The following is a 20,280-nucleotide window of genomic DNA, read 5'->3' on the forward strand; positions in this document are numbered from 1 at the left end:
GGATCGCTAAAGAAAATTTCGTGACCTGGCCAAAATACACTCTCAGGGAGATGAAGGGCAAGCCTGTCAATTCCACAAGATTGAGAATCATGAGACAAACAGGTGCTTGCAGTTATTAAAAGAAATTGATAGACTAATGAAGGATGGAAAGTTGCGCGCGAAAATTCAGGGCTGATGTCAGACCCGCAGAAATAGTAACAATACACGATAAACCCCTTAGAGTAATAAATATGATCTACAAAGGGGAAAACGCTTAATCACTACACTATTTGTAAGAGACCGAGAAGATTTTGGAGTATGTTGAGTTCCTCTAAATCTAGTGATTTATCTTGTGTTCTGTGTTTTGCGTTTAATTCTAGGTGACTGTGTCAAAAAATATGATTGGTTTAGTGAAATACTCTCAGCCCTTGTTAGAAATTCGTCAATAATTCACGAATCGAATCTTTGAAGGTCATACGTTTAATATTTCCAAATGTTTGAAAGATTCAGAATAATTCACGATTTTTTGCCTTAAAAAGTATATATAATACGATTTTTTGTCGAATTTTTCAAAAATTCAGGTAAAAAAACAAAAAATAAATAATAAAAATTCGGTTGCACTTTTGTTATTTTTGTATATACTTTATGTCTCCCTTCTTACTTTAAGTCCCCCACTCTTACATTCTTAATAATAAATTAATCCAAAAGCTTTGTTTTTATACTTTTTGAGCAATATTTAAATTGTCATGCCATGGTGTGTATATTTTGAAGTTTGAATTATAATTTCAATCCGATAACAAATAAATAAATGTACCTATGTGGACCGTTCAATTGGTTTCAATGTTTTCGTAGCTAAATTGCTTGGATATGTTTGTTATGTTGTAGTAAACGACAACTATTATTAATATTTACTAACATAATATCATGAAATTTTGACTTCCCAATTTTTGCAACCAAACGTTTAAAACGCAATATGATACTTGAGTCACCGCATAACAATTTAAAACGCAGTATTGTCACCGCATAACCATTGTGTTTTAAATATTGCATTTCAAAAAAACACCACATAATTACCGTATTGCGAATTTTTTACCATACTATTTTTTTGAGTCATCGAATAATTCTTGAATTATTCCCGTACCGTATTTTTGCCGTATCCCAAATTGCTAACAAGACTCTCAACATGATACTCTTTGTTGATATAATTGAAAAGATATTTAATATGAAGCTTCCGATATTCTTGAGTTATGGCTTCCTTCTTCAACTCTTATTTTTTTTTAAAAATGGGAAGTTGTTCCTAGTCCTACTCGTACAAGTAATAGAGCAAAAAAAGTATCGTGTTTTAAATGTCACTAACGATGTTAATTAAAGCCGTTTTTTATACTACTATTTATGAATGTAGTGATTCTGTCTGTTGTGTTTTTGGGTTTAATTCTACCTGTCTTTATCTAAAAGATATGATTGGTTTAATAAAGTAATCTCAACATAATACTAATGTTGTTTTTAGTATAATGGAGGAATACATATTTTTCAATGGTTCAATCCTAAGAAATGCCAAGCCATCTGTAGAAGGTGTATTGGCGAGCTCCAAAACAAAGTAGAAAAAATATTTTGGGAGTAGCTCTTGGGTTATTTAATATGGGTTTAATTAGAAAACGGAGTATATTTCATTATCTATTGAAAATAACTTCAAAAAAAAAAAAAAAAAAAAAAAAACACCCTCTTCTTCTCCAAATAAGACTTCTCCACATCGCCAAGACCACTCGCGGCGTCGCACCTCACCTCCACCGCCAAGCACCCTTCCAAAGAAGCACTTCGGGGGTTGCCGCTACCGCTCCTCACCACCGCCTCCGCCCACCACCATCTTCACCACTTCCCCACCGATCTCCACTGTTCTCTCACCAGTCGACTCCTCTGCCAATCTCACTCCTTCCATCGCCGGCCGTCCAGTTGATTTCCAAACAGCCACCAACCACCGTCGGCATCTCCCTTTACCTTCCCCATTCCCCTCAATTCACCGATATTGGAAAAAAACCCGCCAGACTCTTCTTCTCAGCACACTTTTTCTCCAGCACCACGCGCCCAGCCCCACACCGCCCACATCACTGGCCACCGCTCCCACCAGCAAATCCCATCATCCTCTAAACAACTCGACCATCCACCACCCACCAGCATCGCCCTCACCACCATTCGGCAACATCGTCAATACCTCCTCAGCCCTTATCATCCCCCATCCACCACCAACAGAATTGTTCACATTCCCACCACCCACCAGCACTTCCACCACAACCGAACCCCCACAACAGTCTTCAATTTCCTCCCACCTTAACAGCATAGCAGGAAAAAAAAAAAAAAAATTAAATTGTTGTTTGTTTAATTGATTAGCTAGGCTTGGTTGGTTGTTGGTTTTGATGGCATTGGGTTTGCTTCGATGCTAGGTTTGTTGGTTGGTTTTGTTGGAGTTGGGTTTGCTTTGATGCTATATTTGTTGGTTGGGTTTGATTTATGGTAGTGTTCTTGTTTGTTGTGGTTTCGTATTGGTGTCGTCTGTTTTTGGGTTTGTTCGAGCATAGGGTGTCATCATCATGCTCTCTCAGAAGAAACATGTGCATTGTCCTTTTCGTGAGTTTGACAAGTGCAAAGATGGGGCCAATGGTGGTGGTGGCTTTTCGGTTTCAGATATCGAAACTCACATTAAGAAACAACACTTGGGTGGTCGGGAGATATAGATAGCTCATGGGATAAGATTAAGAAGGACATAAGTTTATATTTATCCCTTCTTAATTTTTTGAAAACGGTGAACAAATGGATATGTGGCCACTATCTCAGCATGCATGCAGTAACCATACCATGTCGTCATTCAGGAGGCATCACAAAACCCCGAAAATGACTGATAATGGAGAGTTGGGATGCCTTATTGTCGGTATACCAGAACCACCGCCTATTCCTATAACTGTGCAACCTGCACTCTCATCACAAGGAGACGCTAGTGCTACCCTGAGGCCTCTGGGTGTTGTTCCCTCTCTTGATGAGACGTTACTTGATAGGGCATTTCGTATACCCTTTCGCACTGTGAAAAGTATACCACGTGCATGTTGGTTGGCGTTTTCTGGTGCATTGAAGTCTGCTCTCTGGGATATTACGGCTGATCCTAGTTCAGTTTTGGCATGGGTTCGTCTTCTCCTTCTCCCGTGCTGCACTCTACAGGTTTTTCAACCACAGAATCGTCAGGAACGTCGATCTGGTACTAGGAAAAACCTTCAGCAGAAACAGATACTCCATGCGTTGACGATATGGAACGAGCCTAGTGGACTGTTTCGCCTCTTAGAGTCTGCAGTAGAGCCTCCTTCAATCCAGCCACCCCAGCGATCTGTTTCTACCGTAATGTCGTCGATGATGCTCTGAAAGGTTGTCGATGGACATTTTACGGCAGCCGTAAAAGTGTTGTCATCGTCGGGTCGCCTTAACTTCGGCGGAGACTATCCAAGTATTAGAGGAGAAACACCCAATCGCGACAACCACCCCGCGGAGACCAAACCGTTCCTTTTTCTTTGAGCCTCTTTATTTGTAGAGAGAGATAACCTTTTGTCATGCATTAGGTCATTTCGAAAGGCACTTCTTGTGGCCGTGATGGTCTCCGAGCTCGGATTTGTTGGATGCCATGAGTGGTGCTGCAGTAGCTATATCGCCCGATTTGCTAGATGCATTGACCCCTCGTGGTGAATCTTTGGTTCTGGGACGATGTCCACAGCCGTTAAGCGAATTCATAGCGAGTGCTCCGCTTTTACTCCACTTCTTAAGCCGGATAACAAGATTCGGCCCCTATAGCCGTGGGCATGGTTTGGCGTCGTCCGGTCTCTAAGATTGCAATGAGAGGAGTTTCTAGAGATGTGGTTCGCATTTACACGATTTCCAAATTATGGGGTGGGTGTTTCGGTGAGCAGGGCGATTTTGCACAATCGCCAACCGTATGATGTATGCTAACAAATGACAATAGCTCTCTTTCTATGCTCTTTGGTAGATTTTCATAATGCTTTTAACATGGTTGATCGGACTATCATGTTGAAAGAGGTTCGTGATCCAATGCCCGCCTATTGCCCCTTTGGGTCGAAAGTACTTGTATGGTCACCGCGAGGTTATCGTGGGGGATGGCTACATATGGTCCTTCTCATCGGGTCCAAAGAAGACCCTCTAGGTCCCCTTCTATTTGCACTGGTGTTGCATCCTCTTATTCTACGGATCTAGTCCAGTTGTCAGTTATTGCTACAGGCGTGGTACCTAGATGATGGGACTCTGGTCGGGGTTACAGAACAGGTGGCGACAGCTTTGGGTATGATTCAGGAAGAAGGACCTTCTTATGGGTTGGTTCTTAATGTGGCCAAAACTGAGATATTTTGGCCAACACTAGATCCACGTCGCTCTACTCCTGGTCTCTTTCCTTCAGATTTGTCCCATCCTCAGCAGGGGGTCAGGTTGCTTGGAGGTGCAGTTAGCACTGATGCATCTTTTGTCATGGGTCTTGCTCACAAGCGTATTGACAAGGCTATGACTCTGATGGACCGTTTGGCTGTATTAGAAGATCCACAGTGTGAGTTAGCGCTCTTACGAGCTTGTGTTGGGCTCTCTAAGTTGGTCTTCGCGATTCGTACTTGTCCACCATCCTTTTTCAGAGAGGAAGCTCAGACTTTTGATCAGCATCTCCGCAATGTTCTCCAGGGTATTGTAGTTTCTGATGGTCCTGGCTTCGGTGATTTACAGTGGCGTTTATCGACACTCTCATTATGTCTAGGCGGTTTAGGTATTTATTGTGCCACTGATGTCTCTACATTTGCTTTTGTGGCTTCCCGCTGTCAGACTTTTGAGCTTCAGAACCACATTCTTAGGAGTTGTGGCACAATACCTTTAGATGAGATTCTTGATGTTGCTAGCAGTGCATTGAGTCTCTGTCTACCCGATTTTGACCTCAAATCTATGGCTGTGAGTGCTACCGTCCCCTCAAAACCACAAAAAGTTTTGGCGGAAGCATTCTATGGTAAGATTGTTGATGGTCTTGAGAGGGAGTTTGTGTTATCTGCTCGTCAGAAAGCAGTCATTGGATGCTTACAGTCAGAACATGCAAAGGAATTCCTACTTGCTATTCCGATGGAGGGACTTGGACAGCGTATGTCGCCGATAGAGTATTGTTCTATTCTCCGGTACCGTCTCATGATTCCTTTGTACTAAGATGGTGGTCTATTCCCTGTTTGCAAAAAGAGCAGACTAGATGCTTTTGGGGACCATGCAGCACATTGTAGATATTTTCCAGGTTTCAAATATCGACATGATCATGTCAGAGATATTTTATGTGATGCATTTTGGAGGGGTCAAAGTACAATTGGTGAAGAAGGAGGCTCCCGTGAATTTTCTCATTGATCCGAATGAGGGAGATCGACACTTCGCCTGCGGATGTATTGATCTACGGTTGGTCCGAGGGGAGGCATCGTGTGTTGATGTAACCGGAGCCTCTCCATTGGTAGGGCTTGGGAATGGAGTCTTTGAGGTGGGAGAAGCGACTAATAGAGCGTGACGGGGAAAATTGAGAAACACGAGGAAGCTTGTAGAGCTAACCAGCATTGTTTCATTCCTTTCAGTTTTGACACTTTTAGTTTCTTGGCACAACAATCTGTTGAGCTCCTTAAGAGATTGCAGAAAGTTATGGACTGCAACGTAATGACAGTTGGTTCTAACGAGTTTGTTTTTAGGATGATAGGATTTGCCATTCAGAAAGGACTTGCAGCGCAGCTTGTTGCACGCTTGTCCTAATTATTTGTAAAACTCGTTATCATTATTAATAAAATTTTCACTTAAAAAAAAAAAATATATAATACTGTGTTTTTTTAAATTAGTATCAAGATTTTAATTTTGAAGTTATTGAATACATTTCAGTTAGCTTTTAGTTTATGGTTTCATACCGGATGCTAAATCTACCGTTCGTGAGAACTGAATTGAACTATATTTTAGTGATTGTTCGTACCCAAATAGGTGAACATATCTCATACACTATGTTGTTGTATTGTTCATACCCCATATATATATATATGAACATTGATGATTCATACTCCAATATGTATTTTTACTAATAATACATTATGTTGATATATTAATATTAATTGTGCATAGCTCATGTTGAAGTATATTTTTTATTTTATTTTCAAGTTGACTTCAACACTCGAATCTTGGCAATAATCTAAATTTTATAATTTCCCAAATACACTTTGAGCGCAAATGATAATTCTTTTCCTTTCCCTAAGGGTAAGTGGATAACTCCAATGGTTTCGGTCAGACGGTCACTATAACACTGCATAGAAACTCAGGAATAGGGTTCTACCATAGAAACTAATATATTTTCACACATTCTTCATTTTGTTTGTAGGACTCAAAATCAATGGTCTAATAATTTTTTTTAAGTATTTTTCGTAAGTATTTGATTCTCTAACTTCTTAAGACAAGAAATCCTCTCTTTTCACTGACAAATCTGATCAGAAACCCATAGCCAAAGAGCCAATGACTAATGGACTAGACTTAAAGAATTTATACAAATAGCCAGATGGATAATGATCAATACAAATAATTCACAAGATATTACAATATTTCCCTACACATCACAATCCAAATAGGAGACACCTAAAGTGAAAAAATTAACGCTAGTATCCCCTATTCTGTTCTTTCACTGTGCTGTTCTTGTGATAAAAAATTTATGGAAGAATGAATGTTTCTGAATTGTTGAGGTGAGCCTAGTTAGAGCTGATTTCCTCTAAAATAACAGGAAGCTGCAAATTCTCTTTCCCCCTCAGAATCTCTAGCAGGACTTTGTCACCAACCTTGTAGTCATCTAAAACCTTGGATAATTCTGCTTTGTTCCTCACCTGCCCAACCAATAAAACATATAAGATATCGAGGACATAGACCTACCGCTAATGTACCAAGGGATAGAAAGTTTGAAGCTACATTATTCTTTGAATATGTTTGGGGTTCGATACTCTATTTCACAATCCAAGAAAACACCCTAGGACTAAGACCTGCAGAGTAATCTACTTAAACATAATTTTTCTTCATCACTCCTCATTCCTCACAGTCGCTTTATGGAATGTGGCAATAATATATGGAATTACCATATAAGGTCAACTTTTAAATACGGATTAGAGTTGGAATACCCTGAAGTCTGGGTCCCAACTCTGCAAGTGTACAACTTGCCTCACAGTCCAATAATGACTTCTGTATTCATCCATATGCAAATGAAACTTTTGCATTCAGACAACAAATAACTGACCCAGAGAACTAAATGAATATCATAAACGGCTTACTGGTTTCTTGTCAACTGCCACAATGACATCCCCAAGTACTATGTTACCAGCAAAACCTCTGGTTGTTGGACGTAACCCAGCCTTAGCTGCAATACCATTTCCAGGTACCTACAAAACAAGAAAAGGATTTTCAGAAACTTTGACTGAAATGTTGATTGACAACCTTGTAGTACAGATATATATCAGGTGATGAGAAGAATTCACTAAAGAAACATAGGATTGCTAATATACCTGAAGAATAAGAGCTCCATTTCTAACATTCAGTTGATTTGCAACCAAGTCTGATGCAAAATTCACATTTAAACCAGCTCGAACAACCTATTAAGAATCACCAACAACAATGTAATTTAAGAGATGTCCACGCCTATGTAGGCAGTCTGCAGGTTACAGACTCTCGATGCTCCAGAAACTTGTGAGTTGAGATATTTTGCAGGCAAAGATTCTCATAACCGAAGATAGTGTCGTGAAAATGAGAAAATATTTCAGAAAAAAACACAGCAGTAACACTAGCAGAAAACCAAGGTGAGAAGGGATTTATTATTATTATTATTATTATTTATTGTCAGAAGAGAGAAGGTTGGAATATGGAAAACCCAATAAAATATAGCCTATGCATTCTCTAACTACAGGTACTTGAACTGGGATAAAACCTAGTGAATGAAAAGATAAAGGACAGGTTTAACAACTTACTTTGCCAAATTGGATCAATTGAGGTACTATTTTGAGCACAGTTGAAGCTGGGATTGCAAATCCTACGCCTGCTGATGTCCCTGCAATATCAACAACAACAATGAAACTTGAAATATACACTTGATAATCATAACAGTAGATCTCAAACTTACAGATATTGATGCCAAAAATATAAGTACTTCACCTGTTTGAGTGAATATTGCAGTGTTAATTCCGACCAATTTTCCCTTGGAATCGAGAAGGGGCCCCCCACTGCAAGATTGTAAAGATGAGAAAATGGTCAAACTCTGAAGTACCAGAGACGGGTGGTTGTTATATCTCAAAACCAAATGCAATACCAAATCACTCTAATCCAACATTACACTATGTATATTGGTGACATGGACAGATCAAGAGGATGGCTAGGGTATTATTGAGAGATTCCATTTACTTTCATTGATTTATTTTAATCAAGTACGAAACATATTGTCAAACGGCTAAAAGGGCTCAACATTAAGTAGCTTATTTTTTTTTCTACTTGATCATCCTTAAGTAACTAGTACTCTAGTTAATAGAATATGACATTAGTATGCTTCTAGATTACACAGAAATTTATATCACGAATACTAAGACATGGCTTTCAAGTAAAAGGACATTGAAGAGTTAAGCGGTACTGACTAATAAAGTTATGAGTTACATCAACTAGTGAACCCGAATGGCAGATGCTTCTGAACATGCAACTTCCTCTTAATACCAAGAAAACCTTGCTTAGGATTGAAGTGATTTTGAAGAATACAATGAAAGATTTTGACCCTCCTAAAAGAACACAGCTCAGATGCAGCTTGTCTAAGCCATTGGCAGAAAAAAAAAGTTACTACCTTCTTAGGAGCCTTACGAATATAGAAGTACAGAACAATAACCCTATTACCCTATATTCTATTCCAAACAACAATCTCTCTCTTTCTAGAACAACTACTAAATTTACTGGTTTCAATCCAGACTGGTGAGGAAACTGTGTAGATCAAAGTTGAAGCAGTCAGACTAACCTGTTCCCCGGATTGATTGCTGCATCTGTCTGAATACCCCCACCAATCGTTACTCCAGTTTTGCTAAAGATTTCTCGATTTAGTCCACTAATAACGCCAACAGTTAAGGTGTGGTCAAAACCGAATGGGTTACCAATTGCTAGACACTGCTGGCCAACTCGTAGTGCAGAAGACTCGCCTACCTTGATTGGCCTCAGAAGATCTTCCGAGGCTTCTACCTTAGCATGTCAATGATTAGATTTACGTCAATATACGGCAAAAGCAAATGAAACAATAGTCTGTTTCCATTTTAATTGAAACTAGCTTTCGAACCCGTCCTACGAACGGGTGCCGTTATATTAAATTATTCTAAAAAATATTTGAACTATGTAGATAGATCTATTTATGAGATATGAATATTACATTGGTCACTCATCCAAATTTCTTGCAACATGAAAACCATACTCCAAAAAATAATAATAATAACGCACTTTTATAAAAACCCTTCGAGTTCTTTTTGTTGTTTAATAATAGAAGTTTGATAAATTTTTTGTGAGAATGCCCAATGAGGCGAAATTCATATTGAATATACTTGAATAGCAAGTCATTCTCAATCATATACTTGTCGAGACATTTCCACTACACATAAAACAACGATGTTTTGAGTTTAGTTCAATGCATTAGCATTTAATTTCTGATTTTCCGTTAAATACTTTTTTAGATCAGTTCATTGCATTTGTATCTAGTTTTTTATTTTCTGTTAATTCATCTTTGAGGTTAGTTCAATTCAATTAAATCCAGTTTCTGATTTCCCGTTTTTCAATTTTTGTTAATTATTCTTTGAGGTTAGTTCCATGAATTTGCACTTAGTTTTGGATTGCACGTTAAGAACTCTATAAAGTTAGATCAATGCATTTGCATCCAGTTTCCTATTTCAAGTTAATTATCATTTGAATTTAATTAGTTCAATGCATTTGCATCCAGTTTCCGATTTTCCATTAATTATTTTTTAGGTTAGTTCAATGCATTTGCATCTAGTTTTCGATTTCCAGTTAATTATTCTTTGACGTTAGTTTGATGCATTCGCATCCAGTTTTCGATTACACCTGAATGATTCTTTGAGATTAGTTCCATGCATTGGCATCCTGTTTCCGATTTGTCGTTAATTATTCCTTGAAGTTAGTTCCATTCATTTGCATCCAATTTCTGATTTCCTATTAATTATTCTTTAAAATTAGTTCCTTGCAGTTGTATCCAGTTTTCAATTTTCTGTTAATTATTCTTTGAGGTTAGTTTGATGCAATTGCATCCACTTTTTGATTTTCTGTTAATTTTTCTTTGGGGTTAGTTTGATGCAGTTTCATGTTGTTTCCGATTACTCGTTAATTATTCTTTTTTGAGGTTAGTTTGATGCATTTGTATCCAGTTTCCGAGTTCTCGTTAATTATTCTTTGAGGTTTGTTGAATACATTTGCATCCAGTTTCCGATTGTCTGTCAATTATTCTTTGAGGTTAATTAGTACAATGCACTTGTATCCAGTTCCTGGTTTTCCGTTAATTATTTTTTGAGGTTAGTTCATTGCAGTATAACATCCAATTTTCGATTTCCCGTTAATTATTCTATGAGGTTAGTTCATTTCAGTGTTGCATCCACATCCAGTTTCCGATTTACCGTTAATTATTCTTTGAGGTTAGTTCATTACATTTGCATCCAGTTTTCAATTTCATCCCACTAATTATTTTTTGAGGTTAGCTCAATGCATTTGTATCAAGTTTTTGATTTCCCATTAATTATTCTTTGAGGCTAGTCGATGCATTTGTATCCGGTTTCCGATTTCCTATTAATTATTCTTTGAGGTTAGTTAGCTGGATTTGCATCCAATTTTCGATGTTATGTTAATTATTCTTTGGTTCAATGCAGTTGCATCCAACTTCTAATTTCCCGTTAATTATTCTTTGAGGTTAGTTAAATTCATTTGGATCCAGTTTCCAATTTCACGTCAGTTATTCTTTGAGGATAGTTTGATGCATTTGCATCAAATTTTTTATTTTCCGTTAATTATTTCTTTGAGGTTAGTTTATGCAGTTGCATCTAGTTTTTGATTTCCCGTTAATTATTCTTTGAGATTAGTTCAATGCATTTTTATCCAGTTTTTGATTTGTCGTTAACTTTTCTTTGGCGTTAGTTCAATACAGTTGCATCCAGTTTCCAATTTTCCACTAATTATTCTTTGAGGTTAGTTTGATGCATTTGCATTTATCAAATTTTCGATTTCCCATTAATTATTCTTTTAGGTTAGTTCAATGCAATGTTGCATCCAATTTCCGATTTCGCGTTAACTATTCTTTGAGGTTTCTTCAATGCATTTGCATCAAGTTTCCGATTTCCCATTAATATTCTTTGACGTTGGCTGGTTCAATACATTTGCATCCAATTTTCCGATTTTGCATTAATAACTCTTTGAGATTAGTTCGATGCATTTACATCCAATCTCCTATTTCTAGTTACCCTTTAATTATTCTTTGAGGTTAGTTCATTGCAGTGTTGCATCTAGTCTCCGATTTCCTTTTAATTATTCTTTGAGGTTAGTTCGATGCACTCACATCCATTTTCCGGTTACTCATTAATTTTTCTTTGAGGTTTGTTCAATGCAGTGTTGATGATTTTATTGATCAAGAATTGCTCATATGAAAGAGAAGTTCAAAGCTCCGAAACTATACATGTAAAGTTTAAATTAAAGCTTTAGATCCACTTACTAACGTTCTTATGGAACATACTAAAATATGTTGATAGTATATAGATAGTGACGACTAAAATAAATAACTTAACCTTCTCCCTAGATGAGGAAGTAGACTGAGTTGATAAACAGTTAGGGTTGGTATATATACATAAAATATATGGTTTGTCAATCTCTAAGTCACAAATCAACGTCTTAATGTTAGACCTGCATTACCTTCTCCCTTAACACTCCAAACTTTATGGTAAACACAAATCAAAAGAAAAAATACTTTTGAAATCAGCACATACTGGGGAGGTAGAAAAAAAAGGCTTTTGAAATCAACACAATAGTTGTAAATTGAAGAACTCGAGAATATGGGATACTTATAAGTTCAAGAATTGGGACTTTTAGTTCCTATTTAGTTTTTTTCTCGTAGCTTGTTTCTCTAACTTTTTTATCAGCAATTTTTTTTCTCCTGATTTGAATAGAGTCTCTCCTGTAATCTTTATTATTCTTTGTTTGGATGTGTATAGATTAGGAACAGGAAACATAATTAATTAGGACTCTTGAAGAAGAGAGTCTCTCTTGTAATCCTTATTATTCTTTGTTTGGATGTGTATATATTAGGAAACAGGAAACATAATTAATTAGGACTCTTGAAAAGAGATTTAGTATACAAAAGAAACATAATTAATTGGGACTCTTACTTACTATATTTTTTCTTAATCCCCTTGATTACGTGGACAGCCCCAATGAGCTCGAAAAGGGACTGCTATTATATATATATAAAGATTGTTAGAATTCCTGTAGCAGTAAAGTCAACCGTAGAGAAGTGAAAATGTGCCTTTTCCTAAGACACTAGGTTCATTGTGGTCTGTTGAGTTTCTTGTGTTTTAAAATAAGTACCAGACCATTATTTATCACCAATCACTAGTCACCACCACCACCTTTCCCTCCCAAAAATAGAGAGAGAATATCATAACAACTGTTGCCTAAAAATAAAATAAATACAACAGTAACAATAAGTATAATAATAACAAAGAACAATAACAATAGCAATAACAACAGAAAAAATAAAATAAAATAAAAAAGCAACGACAAATAAGTGTAATAATACTAGTACGCACAACCAACGGTGTATCGAGGTCCCTCCAACGTGTATCTAGGCTAAAAAAAGATTGAGATGTGCTTGCAGTGGCCAAGGTCTAGCTTTTTCCAAAGCCTAATTGGCTTTATAAAGTGGGACTAAAACCTAAAAGCCCCTAAATAAGATAAATAACTAAATGTGAAAAACCCCCCCGCAATAGACTGCTATTAGGTTCTCACCTTCATTCGCACTTTCTTAGTCACATTCTTTATTAGGGCACACAAGACAGTGAGTAATTTTGTGGGCTGGAGTAAGTAGAGACCAGATCAATGGTGTCGACTATTGAAACACATGCCACACCAAGTTATAAAACTAGATTCTTCTCGTCTACAAAGCATGACAACAAGTAAACGTTATATCTTCTCTTGTATCATCTTTACAATTTCTCCCCAATCTAGTAGGCAAGTTATGAGCGTAAAGGTCTCAGCACATTCTGTAGCCAATAGCAAACAAGTATTATAGTTTTTTTAAGGCACAAATTTCACGGAAGATCGAACCACCCTTTAATATATTGTGCTTGAAAAGACCCTAAGATCTGGTTACTTTGTAGGTTTCTGCTTTCTGATCTTAACTGTAAATGTTATTGTATTTTATTCTTACTCAACAGAAAGAACACCAGAGAACAGATAGATAATAGAGGTGATCCAGCAAGTGATGAAGTGTTGAGCCAAATATTACACGTAACTATGACAGAAGAGAAAGATTAGCCTGTCCTTGAACCGGATAGTTTCTCTGTGATCATGCTCTTTAGCACCACATGTCACTGTGTAGTCACTGATCAGCTAGAGTATGATTTCTATGGGGGAAAAGGAGAAAGAACGCAAAACCCTGATGTGTCTGTAACTACTCTGTATAAATAAGTAGGACCATAAAAAAACTACACGGTCCTAGGACAGCTACTCCAGTAGTCCAGTCTAATGACAGGAAAAAAAAAGCGAAGTGTTGGGAAATGTATAATTGTATACCCATTTAAAGGAAAAAACAGTTTAGATAAACTTGCAAATACCTTCAGGACAGCAAGATCTTTGTCACGATCTGCACCAATTAACGTACCCTCAAAGTTCTTTTGCACCCTACCAACAAAAGATGACAATCAGACAAACTGGATACTACTCTTACACCCATTAAATAAAGATTATCCCAAAGAATATCATAGTTGCATGCATCAGCAATCAGATCATGCCACTGATTCTACCGAAAGACTCACCCTTCAGATGCAAGAATATTTACGCGTGCAACCACTTCGCCGGGCTTTGGATTTCTAGAAAGTGCATTACCAACAACTACAAGAAAGAACAATTAGAATAAGTAAAACAAACTTAGAGAGTTCCAGTACCAACATTCTATGATACAAAGAGCTGCCATCTGAGTTGACCATAGTCCATTTGAAAATAGCTCATTAGGAAAATGTATATTGGTTTTACTAAACCAAGCTAAGTACTTTCTGAATAACATTACCATGATAATTAGTCACAATATGCCCCTGTTCATCCCAAACGACTCCAGAACCATTACCTTCGGGAATCTGGGCCAAGTGAGACAATAATTCACATTATCATCATGCAAAGACACGGGAGGAAAAATATTAAGGAAAAAGTTGAAGCGTGTTGTGGTTTACTAATGCAACATTGTGGTCCGACCAGTTTAAATTCCTGGTAAAATATTTCTTTATACACATGAAAGTCGTGGAAAGTACCTCAACAACACCTGTTACATTGAATTGAGGGCGTAATGTTACATCGAAGATGTTGACGACAGAATAAGTATTCGTCTCAAAGAGTTTGACAATTCTGTCCTGTCATATAGAAATAAAAATTCACCTGCCATAAACACACAGCCCAATATAGCAGAGTGAATCACGAAAAAGAAGCATTCCAGAAATGAAGAAGATAGAACTGAGTAATTGAGAAAAAAAACCTCATAAGGGAAGAGTCCTTTGGATGGATAGACAGGTGGAGTCACTTCTTCAATTGTCACAGATGGATCCCCTAAAGCCAGTGCTGTAATTCAAAATTTACAAACATAATTAGATGCGATCACATATGTTACACGCCATATCTTTTGACGCAAAGTTAAGAAAATGACAACTGTTAGAGTTCTACGAGGACATCTCCCAAGATGAGGACTAGGGCCCCGACCCAAATATTTTAGGCAGTTTCTATTGTTGTAAACCCTGATTTTCATATATATATATATTGAAGCGATACAAGGCCAAACCTAATTAGGCTGTATCCTCTTTTTTTCCAAACTATTTCTCCATTAACATAAATACAATTTCACTACGACCAAATTCAAAGCCTTAATACTTGAAACAGGATATCTACGGCCAATAGTAGATGTCTAACAGGACTGAATCAACACTGAATTACGTTGGCAGTACAGAGAATGCAGTGTTGTCAAGCCAGTCTGCAGAAGGTTCCATCTTTCCATGAACGACTGGACATTGATACAGATAACGTCATTTCACATACGTAAAATGCATTTTGAAAAATTGAGATTATGAAATCTCAAATAGTCTGTATTTCAAATCGAAAAAGAAAAGGAATTAAAATGTTAAGATGAGTAAACATTTGCAAGATAAAACAACATCTCGAGGGAAAGGCATGGCCTGAGATGAACATACCCACCCACCTAGGATCTCCTTGAGACCCAGTCCCCAGCTTCTATGACTTGTCTCAAAAGTTAGTCTGGTAAATCATCCTCCTACAAAAATACTCCTATGAATTTCACCCATAGTATCGAACTGATATTATGGCAGAGTGCTCAGAGACATGCCTATATGTTTTCGTCACATGTCCACATTCCTCAGGCAAAACATGTGCATGTTGTGTATATAGTAGAATTTCTCAGTCTTCAAAATTAGCTATTGATTGCAGTCAAAGTTCTTACTTCTATTAAGGATGAAAAATTTAATAGATGGTCCAAAAGGAAAATAGTAGTTTGGAAAAGTTGCGAACCTGATAAGTACCTTGGGAAGTTGACCACAAGCAAACAAACGAACCCGCAAATAACATTCGTCTTGTAGTAAGAGGAATTTTATTAGAAATCACTTCAGGTACATCTTCACTATGATCCCTGACTGGCCTAGAAGTCATTATATGCATAAATCAATTCTTAAGGACAGTTAATTGTCGATCTACAGCAAAGTGGAATGGACATACGAACTATACATTCACTTGGTGAAAACTGAAAACCTTGTAGACAAATCTCATGCCAATATACAGGCACTAAACATACATACTTACTTATGTACATGACCTATGATCAATAGACTTGTGTGAAGTTAATTCACAGCAGGGCATCAAGTCCAAATAAGTCTTCCTAATAACAAAATAAAAACAACCGCCACATCAAAAGTAGCAGTGAAACATTGGTGAATATAGCTTAATACCAAGATCTCATTCCTACAGGGTTTTCTGCTTCTAGTTTCTACTTACGCAGACGGATCAATCTGGTCCCTGTGCACCTAGACATTGTTATGAAGGCATAACCACGTGGGAGGGCGAAATGCCAAAAAGACATGGCTGCATGGCCTTCATTAACATTACATATCACAAGTGCCACCAACAAAAACAACATGAATTCTAATTATCAGAAACTAGAAAGAAAAAACCAACCTTTGACAAGAGATGGGTTGATGGTAAACATTAGTGTCTTTGTGAGAACAAAATGAAGAAACTCCATCCAAAAACACTTCTTTCCGACCCAACTGTCTAGGGAGCTGCTGTATATGTAAAAAAGAGTTGCAAGCTAACACTTGCATTTTCAGTATAATTCAAAAAGATGTAATGAAAATGTTTCAATGAGAGATTAGAAGAAACAGAACGTTATCCATGAAGAGACCAGACCTCTTTTTCGATATATATCAGTAGAGGACTTACTTGTTACTTGTTAGGACTTAGTACAGTATATATGTCGAGATTTTGAACTGTACCATGGGCCGAGAAGGCCCAATTAAAGGTCTTCAATATTCAAGATCATTATTTGAGTTCCAACGGCTATTAATTATATTATTCATGCATGGAAAGAATAAAGAATGGAGAATGGAGAGTTTCCATTCATGCCAAGGCAAAAAACTTAAGTATCAAATTCAAGGCTTCAAGATATCATCTTCCCTCTTGGAGAACATTTCCAACCCGGTTTGTACTTATTCTTAAACTTAAACGATTCGTCTTTTCTGTTAATTCAGAGAGTATTGGAGTATCAGTTCGAAGGAGAAGAACTAGTTTGAAGACGAAACTCATTCATGCTTGGGAAAAGTTTCGTTTTAAAAGTAATAAGATTAGGAAGAGGAGGTTCATGGGGAAGAAATGGGACATGGTTAGTCACCAGTTAACTTTTAATTATTTCAAGTCTCATATATAATTTACTTATATTCAATTTGAGTTTACTTACTCCGTCTTTAATTTTGTTTTGATACATAATAATGCAGGAGGACAACAGCTTTATTCCTCCTTCATTTGCAAGGAAAGATCGAGAAGGGAAGACTATTTATGCTTTTGCACTCTTATTATATTTTCTATTAATATTTAAGAATCTATTTAGAAAAACTAACTTATTGCTTATTTTAGTTGCTGTCTCTGCGTGTTTAATTGGGTTTTCTTTGAACTATTTTAGTTATATAATTTATCAACTTAAGGGATACATACATAGGAACTAACATTATCTAGTATTTTAGGCTCTTAGTGCATCATCCCTTTTACTGATAAAGAAAAAACAAGCTATACACTTATACTTCGCTTTGAAGATCGACATGTTCACTATACCAAAAAAGACAAGCACGTCTGAAAATTGTGAATTGTGCATTGAGGCATGAGTTTATTAGCTTATTTATGTTACCATCTTGCACTGCAATTTGATTCTAGAACTTTGTAGGCTCATCTATTCACCAATCTTATCTATTCGTAACTGGTGAACTAATTTTTCAAACAGCCCATGGACCATTTTATCTTTGTATAGTTGCATACCTATGGAAATGATTTCTTTGAATTTTATAACCCTATCAAAGTAGCAGTAGAAAAATGCTTAAAGACGATACCACCAAAATGTCAGCGATAAATATCTTTTTTGTGGAACATCTGTTACAAAATTGTTTTGTATATGTGATCATATGAACTAATAATAATTAAGCATATTTGTAGGAGTTAACCTCTAGGTTAATAGATTCTTGTAATAGCTTGGTGATATATATGCTCTTGAGTACTTCTGGTTTAATTGTGTTATTTGGTTGCATGTACAGAGTAGACTTACAGTTGATCCACAATATATTTACTTATAAAATTTGCAAATTACAAGACATTGGGTTTCGAAATTTTTACAAATATTCATTTGCTCGATCTGATACTAATGGTAATCCTATGACAGTCCAGCAGCTATTCAATGCAATCGTGCAGTGATGATTCCTTTTTTTTTTTAAGGTTAAGCTAGGGTTAGGCAGATCCTCACCAGATTTTATCGAACATGTCTTGTGTACAACCTATTCAGTTTCTCCTATGTTACAATATTGTTCAACTCATTCCCCAGAGGAGGTGCAAAGTACACTACACTTACATCAAAAGAACTAGATAGGGAAGCTACAGTGATGATTCCTTATTCATACAGTCCAACGGCTACTTGCAGGTATATAAAGAGTGTGTTTGTAGTTTCTTTGGGATTTGGTTCTGGGGATTTTAAGTTTAAACATTGTCAGTGCTGGGAACTTTTTTCCCCCAACAAGAGACTGGATATCTTTTATTCTTAGTAAGATGATGTTACAATCACTAAAAGTGTGTCCGATATTGCATTTTATCTATCCAACTTGTCGACATAGTAAACTAAGAGTCAAAAGGACATTAGATACCAGAAAATGCCTGAGTGCAGATTACATGAAGCTTGAGTCCTTCAGAAACTTGACCCTTCAAACAAGGACATTGTTACCAGCTTGAGTTATATGCTGGCCGTCATGTACTTATTTAAGCCTAGGGAAAAAAATGATGAAGCCATTTTTTCAGTAATAGTACTTTCATTCAAACCCTGATATATAATTTGCTTATTCAGTACGTAGTTGCCCTACTTGGTATATTGGCAAAAGATTGCTAAGCAAAGGATGAGTAGATCATGGGGGGGTGAAAATCATGGTGTGCAGGGGCAAGAGAGAAGTTCTGAGAGTTTAGACCATGATTATGTATCGAGAGAATCACATAAAATTTAGAGTTGGCTGTCACCTTAGCTTTTAGAAAAAGAGTCATATATGGTTAAGCAGTTCATTACAAGCCATGAACTTCCTACTGGACGTGTTATTCACAAGTTGGAAGGAGACTTATTTGTTGTTTCTGTAGTGCTTGTCTGGAGACCATGCACCCGATCTTGTTTAGATGTGAGTGGAGTAATAAGGTCTGGTTTGAATTTAGACTGGAGGTAAGAATTGATGTCCATAACTATTGCATTTAGATTGGCTATGCAGATTTCATGAATGTGATAAAGAAATGGTAAAACTGATCCAGTTCTCCACCTATATCAAGAAATGGAATAAGCTTTATTCAATTTTGAAATACAAAGGATGGTATGGGGCCAGAGCAAACTAACACACTAGGGGTGCTTGATGTATAAAGTATGGAACACGAAAATGAAGTACAACAAAGAAGAAATGCTTATGAGATACTTCCAAAACGATATTGGTACAACAGTTGCTCTCCCCCTCCAGCAAGTTGGTATAATACTAACTTTGATGTTTCTTTTAACAGAAGTAGAGGCAGACTAGTAGCAGGGGCTTTAAACAGAACAAGCAATTGATGCAGCTTACAAGAAGTTTCTATTTTCATGCACAAGAAGCAAGGGAAGCTGTATTTGGAAGCAACTGCAAGTTTATCGTCAGTGTCTTGAAAAAGAAACTAGAGAGTTACAAGTTTTGTGGATAAGCATGACAATGTTGAGCTTCTGTTTTGTACCAAGATGATTTGGGGATCCCCCTGACGGTACATTGCTCAATGTAAGTACTCTCGTAACGTGTTGGACACCCACCCACCAGAACAGTTTGGACTAGTGGGAGTGCCTCCAAGACTTTAGGGATTAATAGCAGTCTGAGATGGCCCTATCGGGATGGAGCACTGACAGTACAATTGGACATTCACCATTGGGACCAGAAGCTGAAGTCGTCCTCCCACATGAAAATGGTTATAGAGTATACTGCTTTAGCCACAACTCCACAAGCCTTTTTTTTATTTTTTTCTCAGTCACACTAATGTCTCGAGAGTCGAGATACATTAGTCGGGAGGGTTCTTTTGGAGTAGAACATTGTAGCAATATATGACAGTAAAATGTATGCTTGAATGTCTTACTTTTGATATCTCCAGTTTCAATAAATAATGAGAATTCGACCATTGCAGACTCGTTTATTTTCCTTTTCTTCTTTTTGGCTT

The 20,280-nt window shown here is 37.0% G+C and overlaps 1 protein-coding gene and 1 long non-coding RNA gene across 2 annotated transcripts; one reads left to right on the top strand and one right to left on the bottom strand.

Annotated features, from left to right (window-relative positions):
• Positions 1-6,514: 6,514 nt before the first annotated feature.
• Positions 6,515-16,774, bottom strand: DEG8 (Trypsin family protein with PDZ domain-containing protein). The gene is made up of 13 exons (XM_086576110.1): positions 16,501-16,774; positions 15,852-15,967; positions 14,801-14,883; positions 14,580-14,678; positions 14,342-14,408; positions 14,091-14,166; positions 13,890-13,956; positions 9,038-9,255; positions 8,197-8,264; positions 8,013-8,092; positions 7,554-7,640; positions 7,323-7,430; positions 6,515-6,884 (listed from the first exon to the last, which is right to left on the bottom strand). The coding sequence occupies exons 1-13, from the start codon at positions 16,644-16,646 to the stop codon at positions 6,753-6,755; spliced, it is 1,347 nt and encodes a 448-aa protein (XP_086432236.1). The 5' UTR covers positions 16,647-16,774; the 3' UTR covers positions 6,515-6,752.
• Positions 16,775-16,899: 125 nt separating this feature from the next.
• LOC147480390 (uncharacterized) lies at positions 16,900-20,241 on the top strand. The gene is made up of 3 exons (XR_015204079.1): positions 16,900-17,203; positions 17,316-18,502; positions 19,606-20,241. It is a non-coding gene; the product is annotated as an uncharacterized LOC147480390 (long non-coding RNA).
• Positions 20,242-20,280: the final 39 nt, after the last annotated feature.

Source organism: Coptis chinensis, chromosome 8, assembly GCF_015680905.1.
Source record: "Coptis chinensis isolate HL-2020 chromosome 8, ASM1568090v1, whole genome shotgun sequence".
Taxonomy (NCBI): domain Eukaryota; kingdom Viridiplantae; phylum Streptophyta; class Magnoliopsida; order Ranunculales; family Ranunculaceae; genus Coptis; species Coptis chinensis.

What these genes read in the sequence shown, in the direction of transcription:
- DEG8 (XM_086576110.1), bottom strand. Translation starts at nt 16,646, where the DNA reads ATGCAAGTGTTAGCTTGCAACTCTTTTTTACATATACAGCAGCTCCCT. An exon ending in AAGGACTCTTCCCTTATGAG is followed by an intron (nt 14,679 to 14,800) that starts GTTTTTTTTCTC and finishes TCTATATGACAG; the next exon opens with GACAGAATTGTCAAACTCTT. An exon ending in TGGCAGTTGACAAGAAACCA is followed by an intron (nt 6,885 to 7,322) that starts GTAAGCCGTTTA and finishes TTGGTTGGGCAG; the next exon opens with GTGAGGAACAAAGCAGAATT.